At 37.0% G+C, this 12,152-nt stretch overlaps 1 protein-coding gene across 1 annotated transcript; it reads right to left on the minus strand.

Moving 5' to 3' along the window:
- Window positions 1-1,592: 1,592 nt before the first annotated feature.
- On the minus strand, window positions 1,593-4,007 carry LOC120273948 (polygalacturonase 1 beta-like protein 3). Its single transcript, XM_039280698.1, has one exon. The coding sequence runs from the start codon at window positions 3,691-3,693 to the stop codon at window positions 1,798-1,800; it is 1,896 nt and encodes a 631-aa protein (XP_039136632.1). The 5' UTR covers window positions 3,694-4,007; the 3' UTR covers window positions 1,593-1,797.
- Window positions 4,008-12,152: the final 8,145 nt, after the last annotated feature.

Consider the following 12,152-nt stretch of genomic DNA (forward strand, 5'->3'; position numbering starts at 1 on the left):
CCAAGTTTAAACAAATGACATTTGATATTTTTGCTTTGGCAATAGTGAATTGGGAAACATATATTATGGATTATTTGTTAAAATTATATTTTGTTGAATTTCTTTGTTTCTAATTGCATTTTGACAAATGTTGTATTGTGTTATATTATTGGTATTTAAATTTCAAAATTTTGAAATTTTACATGATCCCAATAGTTTAGTGGTTAATTATTGGGTTATCAGGCACATATTTTTTTTTTTTCCCATTTTTTTCAAATTAGGAGTTGAGTTGAGTGGTAGCTAGTTTAGCAAGGGGCCTTGAGCAAATCACTTTCTAGTTAGCAAGTCAATAATATTCTGCAATTTGTTTTCATAGACCTAGAAACTAGTGGTGTCAAACGGGCCTTGCCGGCCCGGCCCGGCATGAGTTGGGCCGTGCTTGGCCCAAGCACGCTGATCTACGATGCGTGCCGGGCCAAGCACGGCCTAAACCCCTGAGCCGTCTTGGGCTAGGGGTTTATGACCCAGCGGGCCGATCTGACCCGCTCTGCCCGCTGGGCCAACATGGCCCGACACGCCAAATACAAGTTTTTTTTTAATTTTTTGGTATATTTTTTTGTTTTTTTAGTCAATAAGGCTTTTAGTTCTATGTTTTTGAATTTTAGGATATTTTTTTTATATTTTTTTTATAGCAATTTTAGGGTATTTTTTTTATATTTTTGGGGTTTAAAATAAAAAATATAAATATAATATAACCGGGCCGGGCCACTTGCTAGGCCGACCTTGGTGGTTGGCGGGCCGTGCCGGCCCGAGCACACATAGTGCATGGGCCGTATGGGCCCGGGCCGGGCCGGGACGGCTCGTTTGACACCACTACTAGAAACTGATTTTGAATAATTGTATCTCCAAACTTAGAGTTTCGAACTATGTGAATTATGAAGTTCATAGTATTTATATTCCCGAAATTGTTGCACTTTCAAGATTGCACATTTTATTCTGGTATAGATACTAAGGTCTTATATGTCTACTTGATTTCGGTCTTGTATGTATGGAGTCATTTGTCAACACTCCGGACTCGAGGTGTCACATTTTGAATGCAAATTATAGAATTTCTCATCATAATCATCATCATATATAAAGAGCATATATTGCCGGACTGAGGAAGACATTTAGAAAGGAAATAATATAATACAAAAACAATAAAAAATAATAATGCAATGTGAAAAAAATAATCTATTTATAGAAATAATGTGAAGGTAAAAACTAAATTATGATTAAGCAAGTGATGGAATTGACATTGAAATTCAATAATATAATAAAGATTATCTTCAAATTTATAATCAATATCAATAACCTTAATAGTGATATATTTTTAATTTAAGATGTATATCAACAATTTCCTTTTTTCTTTATTGATACTGTACTACTAAAAACTGAAGTTGATTACAAGAGTGTTTTTTAGTTGTTCGTTTTATTTGAATTTTTTGTCCCATCAAAGCAATGGAATCAATGCTTATCTATTGGTTGTGGAATTAGTAGCAAGTCTCCTTTCTTGCTTTTCATTTTGAGTGAGATATTATGCTTTAGAACATTTTTCTGTCGCATCAAAGCAGTGGCATCAATAATAGCTATTTGTCATCTTCCAATAGTGGGTTGATTTATTTCAGAGCTACATACCATGACAAGCATGAACCATACTTAAAAATACATTTGAGCGGCCATTCATTCCCGGCCACCAACACATAAACATGAGCACACTGACACAACATTACCAACATAAAGCATAATAGTCGGATGCTAAATTTAAATAAACAGATATCAATCAGCAGCCGCCCACGTGAGATCACCTTCAAAGATCCAGTGGCACACTTCAATCGCACCCGGTTTCGACCCAAGCGCCACGAACGCGCCATGACCGGCACTCCAGTCCGACGTGTCCAGGTGACAAATGGCCACACCCTGGTTTATCTTCTTCTTTGATTCAACGCTCAAGATTTCAGCTTGGTATACCCGCACCTTGGGCACAGAGTGACAGTAATACACTAGATATGGAAACAAGCTCTGATGGCATGACACCGATTTGGTCACCCTGCCACCATTAATCCCTTTGACTTTCCCGATCAGGCTATTGCCTCCGGACCCGCTAGCGCTCTCAGTGCTGCGCGGCACCGCGTCGTTCCCGAGCACCGACACTGCGAAGTCGATCATGTCCTCGGCCGACGTCGCACACCGCTTGGTCTCGCCACGGCTCGGCGCGCGCTCGCACTCGCTGATCGTGTCCGCGATGGCTCGACCCAACCCCGTGCCAGCAGGCGCATTAAAGATGTTGCCCAGCTCAATGGCATTGAACGGTAATTTCCCTGAAATATCTCTAGGCAAAAACGACCTTTTCGGCATCTTATCCCGGATATCAGGCATCGGCATCACTATCCCCTCTTTCAAGCTGCTCTCTCTAAAGAATTTTCCCGGTTCAACCCATCTATTTACTGTTTTCCCACTGGACTCGACCTTCGCAGAAGAAGTAGTGATGTTCTGGTAATCCTTGAAGACGACTCCGGTCTTGGCGTAGGACTTGAAATCCGTGGGGTTGCCTTTGTATGTCGTGAAGGAAATCTCCGGGTTGTTAGCATTCTCACCGTAGTTCTTGAAATGGTCCTCACCCGTCTTGTAATCCTGCCCATAAGTCTTGAAATCCACTGTGGGGTGGTTCCCGCCCTTACCGTAAGACTGGAACTTATCATCACCTACATCCGAGTCACCACGGTAGCCGGAGAACCTCTCATTCCCAGAATTGGCATTCTCACTGTAAGATTGGAAGTTTTGATGGGAACTCCCAGGATTGTTGCCGTACTTGGTGAAGGTGTCCGAGGGACCGGTAGCACCTTCGCCGTAACTCTTGAACGTGGAGATGAGAATCCCTGAGTTGTTAGCATAGGATCTGAAGTTTGTGGGAACGCCAGTGGCGCCTTTGCCGTAGCTAGTGAATGTTTCATCGCCGCCACTGTTGTCATCAGAGTAGGAAGTGAAGTTCTGGGCATGGCCGTTGCTTCCGGTTTCATAGTTTTTGAAGGTGAGTTCGGAGACCCTGGAGAGACGGCCGTAAGAAGTGAAGTCGCCCGAGCCGCCGGTGGCGATGGTTGCGTAGGAGGTGAAGTTGTCAGTGATGATGGTGCCGTTGGGAGAGTATGTTGTGAAGGTCTCGTCGTGGCCGGCGGAGGCTCTAGAGTAGCTGCTGAAAACGTCGACGGGGAGGGTTTGGGACTTGGAGTACTTCTTAAAGGAGTCTTGGCCACCGGCCGCGGTGGTGCCGTAGGTGGTGAAATTTACATTGTTGTAGTTGGCGAAGTTGGAGTCTTTGGGGGATTTGGAAGTGAGGGATGGGGAGCAGAGGAGATGAGCTGCAGAGCAGAAGGTAAGGAGATGGGGAGTGAGTGATGATGGATTAGAGGAAAGCAAAGAGGAGTAGGTAGTCGAATCAAGAGCAGAGAGTGGGGAGAGTTTGGAGAGGAAGAAGGATGGATGAGGACGTTGATTTGGGGTCTTGCGATCCCAGTAGCGAATCAGTGCAGCCTTGGCTGTGAATGGATTTGGAGATGCACCATTGGTTGTTGACGTGAGAAAGAAGGGGATGGAGAGGAAGAGGATGAGTTGCAGAGTGGGCATGATGAAGGATTGATGATGTTTGAATACGTGGGAGAAAGAGAGACACAGCATTAACTGGTATTGGTGTACGTGAGGGATTGTTTGTTTTATACATTAATGTTCATTGATGAGTATGGGATTGGATCTGGAGGTTTGATGTGAACTCACTGTATGCATGTGAGCGGTTGGAGAAGTCTTTCAGCAATATTAGACCTTTTCTCTGGACTTTGGAAGCGCATAGGATTGGGATGTTATCAACTTAATTGTAGTACCACACTACCACTACCGGGAAAGTCAAAATAAAGCAACGAAGAGAAATTGGATTGTACCACTAATTTGAGATTCAAACCAACCTAAAAAGGACCTAGAATATTACATGATGTGGCAAATGGGAGATTTAAAAAAGTGAATTACTTTTTAGTCCCAGGTTATGTTTTTTTTTAAATTAATTATTTTTATAAAATAATTTTTAATCTTTTCTCATGTCCCTCCTACCTTCCCCCTCTCCTGTTTCATTTGAGAGCTCAAGCGAGCCATCTCAATCCATGTAAGCCCTCGTATGGTTCCTGGGTTTGGATGGACCTATGAGGATGAACAAGCTGAGTAGTGATCCCACGAACCCGAGTTCATGGGATGTAAGGTGGAACCGAGACGTGGCTGCATAGTAACCACTTTTTTTGTTTTTTTTTAAACTATTTTTTAAACATTATTATAATTTAAACTATAAGAAAATAAAACAAAAGACAGTATGGTCATTTACTTTAATCATACGGTCCTTCTTACCTGTTTTTTTCCTTTTCTTGTTTTTTTGGAAATCCATGGTGGAATCTGCAATGGCGGACGGGAGGAAGAGCGGCGATCGGCAGTGTCGATGAAGTGCAAGCGCCACCCATTCTAGGGCGGCTTTGGGGCATGCGCCTTCTATCTCCATGAACGCCTCCTAGAGCTCACAGCCTTTTGTCCCCCATTAGAATCTTGAGAATCATGGTGGCCCGGCAACCGTGGTATGTCTCCGGCAAGATTTGGTTAATACGACAATGATCCCGAGCCTGAGTTGTCAAGCGGCAATGATGCAGTATGGCGGATGCTGGTGCGGAACACCGGTCAGGAAGTTCTCTGCTAGAGGTCACCATCGCACAGGATCCGTGACGGGGTTCGGAGTGTGGTTAATTAATTGTTTGTTAACTATAATTGGCAAGGGGATTGCTAGAATGTTCTTGATTTTGATTTTGAATTTTGACTTTGATTGTAATTGTCTCATCCGTTTTAGGTTGCTCTCTATTTCTTGATTTAATTTATTTCATCAATATTTTAGGCATTGTGTTTCTGCTTCTCAGTTCTGAAAATACTGAAGAAACAAAGAAGCAAAGTGTTTTTGTTAAGATAAAATGTTGATATGTGCCATATTATATAGGAACTAGATGAAAATACTAAAGAATTATTTCCCCTTGTGCTTGCCTTGGTGCCTGGCCTATGCTAGAACCATCATAGTACAAATAAAAACTATAAACATGAAGAGAAGATCAATTAGTAGAAGGACATACAGAACTATTTTCCCAAACTAGAAAACATATAAAAATCATATAAACACACAATAAAAGCTTGTAAACAAGATTTTTCTTAAAACAAAAATATGCAGTTAAAATAAGATACAATAGTTAGCAATTCTGTATCAACATAGTCATCTCCATTTCAAAAGCTTCCCATCAATACTGGTCAAAGGAAAAAAAAAAGCATGAAAAGTTTATCAATGACAATATTATAAAACAGTTAAATACAATAACTAGGCTTGAATGAATCTTTCTTGTTGTGCAAATTACCCTAATGAACTTAATGGCGTCAACATCATTACCATGGAAAATATTGCCTATAATAGATCAATTCTTGCCATTTTGGCTCTCAGTAAAGGCAGGCTAAAGTGTAGCATTTTTCTGTTCAAAGTAAATATACAAGGATTATTATTATATACATGACCAACAATAAAGCTCGTACATGTTAATAAATCACACTAAACTAATCTTGATTGATACACTTGAATTGGAATTATCATCACAAACAAAAACTTGTAGAGGTTCAACCAATAGTGCTGCAACAAGAATGAAACAAGGATTATGACAATAATATCTTACATATATATCAATTTTTTTCAATGTAAATATTAATACTTTATTGAGTACCTTTGCTTGCTTGAGCTATAGTAATCTGTGAATTCTTTCCCATAGCAACTTTGCCCTTCTTTTCTTGAGATTTTTCTCCCAAAATGCTTTTTTTTCTTTGACCACTTCCTTTACATTTTGCTAGTGGAGGGTCACGGATCGTTACTTCGGTTGACATAATCATTTGTTATGATAAACACTTGTCAATGTTGTTATTTAAAACTTCAAACTTTTGCATTTTAATAGCCTTTTCAACCTCTTCTCTTGTCTTCCTCAACCAATGCAAAGCTACTTTGTAAACTTCCATAGGGCAAGATCCCTTGGTTGCAACTTCTTGTGCTTCATGGGAAAGGGTGCTATATCTAAGTGTTAAATGAGTATAGCAATCTTCTTGAACTTCTTGACCTTCTTCATCAAAATTTTTTTCACAATTTGCATCTCTTGTCCAACGGTTTAACATGTATTCTCTTGGAATCTTATCCACCTTCAATATGTGACGCATAAGAAACCCTCAAATTCAAACTTGCAACAGCTACATCTCACAAAAAAAAAAAATAAAACTAGGTTTAGAGAACATTTTAACAAGTCTAACTTCTTTTTTTGGTATCTAACATTTATATGAAGCTATATTCCAATTCTCTTCAATTTTCACATTTGTACCTTAGACTTCCAAGTAGTTCTTCTTGAAATTTAGCAAAGATATCCGGTGTGTACAATTTGCTTGCTTCTTCTTCAATAGGCATATGAAGTATTAAGGATGGTTGCATATTGTTCATTTTAAAATCAGCTTTAATTTCTTTCTCTCAACGTTTAATTAGTGCCTTATCAACACCTTGAACAAACTCCAAGAACAACATTTCTCTACTTCAAAAACCCTATGAAAAATTTGTTTATACTTTCACTTTGTTGAGTTGTACACATATTTGCACGAAAGAATTCATGTGAATACACAGGAACCCAATGTTGGCGCTTCCTATACATTTGCAACATCCAATCATTTTCCTTCAAATCATATTTAGTGAGAAATTCATTCCATTTTTTTTTTCAAAGTCTTCAATAGTTTCAGGACTCCTTACACAATAAGACAAATCTTGTCCAAACTTGGACCCCCTTGTGAATAGTCTCCCTAAGTGTCGGTTAGCATTTTGAAAAATATGTCATAGGCAATATCGATGAATGGTACATTGCAAGACTTTTGCAATTGCACCACTAATGGCAGAATCTTGATCTATTAAAATCACTTTGGGATGACTTCCTTTCATTGCTTGTAGCCAATTCTCAAGTACCCAAACAAAAGAGTATTCTGTTTCATCAAAATCCAGTGCATAACCAAATAATACAGTTGGAAGATTATGACTAACACCTACAATTGGAACAAACGGCATTGCGTATTTATTTGTTTCGTAAGTTGGATCAAGGCAAACAACATCTCCAAAGTAGCTATAATCCATTCTACATCTTGCATCACTCCAAAATATGCTTGTTAATTTTCCACTAACATCAAGTTAGATTGCATAAAAAAATGGTTCTTTTCATTCAAATAATTCAACAACCTTTGTGAATCTCCCACAGAGAATTCTATTTTTCTTCTTGTGCGCATATAATTCCTTGCATCTAGCTCGATAAATCCAACATTTCAACTCCCTTGAGATTCTTGTGAAAGATAATTCATTATAAGGTTGGTTCTAATGCCCCACTGTCTCATTTTATCAATCATACCTTTTTAACTTTCACCAATTTTTCTATGTGATGGTAAAATATGGCATTTTCTTGGAGTTGCTAAGATACGATTGTGCTCCTCCACAAACATCAAAACCACCCAAGTTCTATCTGAGTTTTTGTTTACTAAAAGTTTAGCTTTACAACCACAGCGTGTTTCACCCCGATGCCTCTTCTTGTTACCTTCATTCTTCTTGAATCTTTCTTCTCTATAACCTTCTTTAGAGCAGTGCAAGCATCATACAATGACATTACCATCTTTTTTTATTTTCTTATTGTTCCTTTTCTCACACTAAACCCTGTTTTGTATGCATATTGATTATAGTAGTCACATGCTTCATCCATTGAATCAAAAAGCATACCAACATGTGGCGCAAGAGAAAATTCTTGATTAATATCTTCAATAGCTTTTTCAATGCTATCTTCTCCTTGTGCTTCATTTGGTTCATGGAGTTCATCTTCATTTATAGTTTGATTTTCATTTTCTTTCTCTGACTCAAATTCACTTGCATTATAAATATGGTCATCCAATTCCCATACATCCGGATATAAACTTTGTGCCTCACTAGTACTTGCCATTTCCAACAAATATTAGAAAGTAATACTAGTTTAATATCAAAATTATCATGAATAACAAGAAAAAAAATCATGAACGACAAGATAAATTCAACTAGAGATGTATAAGAACGTACCAAATAAGAAGGATAGGCACAAACCCAGTTTTAGATTCAATCAAAATCGCCCTCTTTGTGTTTCTAGGCAAATAGAAATACTAAATCATATTAATGTCTCCCCAAATTTAAGAGTGAGTTTGCATATATATGTATATATATATATATCTATAAGAGAGAGAGAGAGAGAGAGAGAGAGAGAGAGAGAGAGAGGAGAGAGAGATTACTTGTTTAATTAGGCACAATTGTTGTGAGAGAATTGGAGAAGCCTGGGAGCTAGAGAAGGAAAGAAGGAGAAAAGAAGAAGAAGACGGAAAAAAAGGGAAAGAAGTAGGCAAGAAGGGCAGATGGTTAAAGTAAATGACCATACTGCCCTTTGTTATATTTTTTTTAGTTTAAATTATAATAATATTTAAAAAATAGTTTCAAAAAAAAAAAACAAATAATGTGGCTGCTATGCCACGGACTCAAGTCTGTGGGATCACTACTTGGACAAGCTTGCCAAGCCTTAGGTGAGTCATATCGGCTTATGGGGATCGTGACACACTCCCTTCGACTTGGGGCACTTACTTGCAGCCTGTGTGAACTTGCCCCAACCTAGTGAGCTAATTAAGGATGGGCAAGCTTGTTCTTTTTAATTTATTGCTTGTTCTTGTTAATTTGTTGGGGCTAAGTAGGCTTGCACTGTTTCTACATAAGCACCCATTGTTAGGTAAGCTCATCAAAACCTAGCAAACCATGAGTCGTACAAAAATAAAAAAAATAAAAAAACAGTAAAGTTAAATGAGTGAATTTAATATATATATATATATATATATAAGAGAAAAAACTAGGGTTTTACTAGTCAGTAATAAATTTATATGATCTAGAGGTCTTTCTAAAAAAATAGCAAAACTCTTTGGGTGATTTCTCTAGACCTAAGGAAATCCACCAATGCTTAAATACAATAGCTTAATCAAATTTTATTAGCCAATATGTGTAAAACAAACTTTTAGTCATTTTGATGTTTTGGTTAAAAGCTGTATTAATTTTTTTTTTTGATGAATGTGAACAAGTAACAACCTTCAATTATTGTTATGAGAGGGAGTTTAATCCTTAATGTCTCATTTGAAAAGGAAATGAGTTCATCTTTCTGAAGAAAAATGTGATTTGTACAGCAAAGCTCTAACTTGTTTATATATTCTTAATTTGTTTATTAATTTGTATTTTTTTTAAATAAATAAACCACATTTTATTAAAATTAACAAAAACAAAAGATATAAAGAAACACAAAAAAGAAGGGAGAATATATAAACAGGGTCCATTCACAACTCAAAAGTTAAGGATTCAAATCTTACTTGTAACTTGTCTACATTTCTTCTTTTGAAAGATATTCTTCACAAGTATTTGTTAATGTTTTGCTTGCTAGAGAATTTTTTATTGAGATGCTGAATTCCATGTTTTAAATTGAGCAAATATTTGAATTTTATTTTTTGTGTGAAATGCCTTAGGATTAGAAGATGTATGTATTTGAACCTTATATTAGTTTGTTTGAATGGATGAACCTCGTTTTAATATAAAATTTTCATTTACTAAATGCCACACTTTTAAATCACTATCTATAAATTGTATAAAAAGTTGTTGTTAAGGTGTTCATGAGCTGCTTTTAATTGAGTTTTTATAAAATGTTCTTCGTTGTAGGACATTTGAGCTAGTCTTTAAGGCTTGCTTTTGAAGAAAGTCAAGTTAGTTAATTCACACATACAACATTTGCTAATTAATTATGAGTTTCAAATGTTTATTATTATTTTTCTAATAAAAGTGGATATACCACTACTTTATTAGAAACGAGAAGTACAGGATTAGACTAACACACAAGAGAAAACAAGTTCCAAAGCAAGAAGGATAGAACAGCTGAGTTCTCACCAATAGTGAATAACTCAATGCAAAAAGAAAGGAAAACAAATAGAGAAGAAAGCAGCTGGGTTGGCGATGACATCCATCTGGAGTCACAGGTCTGTCCGAGCTACTTGGGGGAGCTAATTACTCCTGAGCTATGGGAGGGTCTGCATCGCCTATATTGTTTGCTGCTCATGCTTTTATGAAGTCGAGTGAGTGCTTTATCATGTGGGAAGCTTCTTTAAGTGTTTGCTGTTGAGGGTCTAAAGCTGTGAAAAACCAAGAAAGAAGCATATTAGTAATGTTGAACAAAACATTATGAAAAGGTAAAGTAAGTGATTGAAATATGCCAATGTTTCTTTCCAGCCATATATTCGAAATGATGGCTCTGGAAAATAGATCCCACAACATCCGTTGATTAGAATTTAACGAAGGTAACCAGGAAGTCCAAATGTTCAAAATAGATGGTGGATATAAGTGTAGATAAAATAATTGAGTGAAGAAAGACCAAATATGAATACATTCCAAAAAGAGGAGTTCCATTGTTTCAGAAGCTTTGTGATAGAGAACACATGTATCTATAGCATTTGGGTTATAATCTTTTTTAAATAGGTTAGAAAGAGTTAGAATTTTGTTGTCCCAAACAAGCTAATAGAATAGAGTGATTTTGCTTGGGTTTTCCAAAAGTGAGGGTACAAAGGACTGCACATTCCTACATTTATTAGAAAATCATAGAAGGATTCAATAAAGTAATTGCCACTTTTTTCCAATACCTAGGTATTGATATCATCCTGATCATAAGAATATTCTGGAATTAAATTCAAAATTGAAGATAAATTTTCTAGTGAAGCAATATGGAATAGGTTCTCTGTAGAGTTGCGAAGTTGCAAGAATTGTCTTAGAGAAATCTAGGGATGTGTGCAATCATTGAAAAGAGTTGGCTAAAGGTCCTTAAGAGTTCACCCCTTACTCCATCTATCAAACCAGAAGATAGTGTTATTGCCACTTTTGACAGATTTGGAAATACAGGATCGAAAAAGGTGGCAGAGTGGTATTTACTCTTGCCCAAAAGAAGGATTTATTTCTTGGGAGGGGGGGGGTGTGTTTGAAATAAAATCCCAGGTGTTCTAGAAGAGTATTTGGTTTTGATTATTTTGGCCAAATAGCTATTAGGATTGGTGGTAATCTTCTAGTACCATTTTCCTAGTAAGGCTTTATTGAACTCCTGAAGATTAAGAATTCCCCAATCTTTCATGGGGCGTAGTCTACGAATCCTTTTCCATACTACCAGTCTTATTCCTTTAGAGCTCAGGTTTGGTCCTTTCCAAAGAAAGTCTTTTCGGATCTTATCAATTTCCTATATTACCCATGTTGGTAGTTTGAATACCGACATCTAGTAAATTGGTATAATGATAAAACCTAGTTGATAAGAGTTAGGTGACCTCTTAGAGGCAGGTAAATTGCTTTCCAAGGTGGAAGTCTTGATTGGACCATTCCAATAAGTTTTGTCCAATCTTGACATCTTGGTTATCTTCCAGAAAGTAGTACTCCTAAGAAAGTAATTGGAAGACAGTTTCTGTTGCAGTTAGAATTACTACAGAGGTAAATTTTGGTTGGTATCCATAATTTGTTAAATACAGATAGTTTTTTGAAAAGTTGATAGATAAACCAGAAGATCCATTAAAAAGGTAAAGAATTAGTTTGATTATATGTAGGCCTTCTTGTCCACTTGTTGAGAAGATGATTAGATCATCTGCATATTGTACATGACAAATTAAAACATGTGTGTGAAGATGGGCATGTAAGAACAATAAAGATTAATGTACGCATGTACGCACAATAAAGATTAAAAACAATCAAAACATGTGTGTGAAGATGGGCAATTGAAACAATACTCCCATGAAATCCTAATGCTGCATTTGATGGAGCTATATTCATTGAGAGTTGAGTTCCAACGAGTTATGGAGCACACACGGCCAAATGGAATGCCACATGACCGTGCCAATGACTATTCTTCAATTCCAAGACTCACAAGACCATCTGCAAGTATACACAAGGGGGTTCAGTAAAGCTCAACAAACAAAATAAAATCGAGTCTATAAAGAGA

Source organism: Dioscorea cayenensis, chromosome 12, assembly GCF_009730915.1.
Source record: "Dioscorea cayenensis subsp. rotundata cultivar TDr96_F1 chromosome 12, TDr96_F1_v2_PseudoChromosome.rev07_lg8_w22 25.fasta, whole genome shotgun sequence".
In the NCBI taxonomy this organism is placed as follows: domain Eukaryota; kingdom Viridiplantae; phylum Streptophyta; class Magnoliopsida; order Dioscoreales; family Dioscoreaceae; genus Dioscorea; species Dioscorea cayenensis.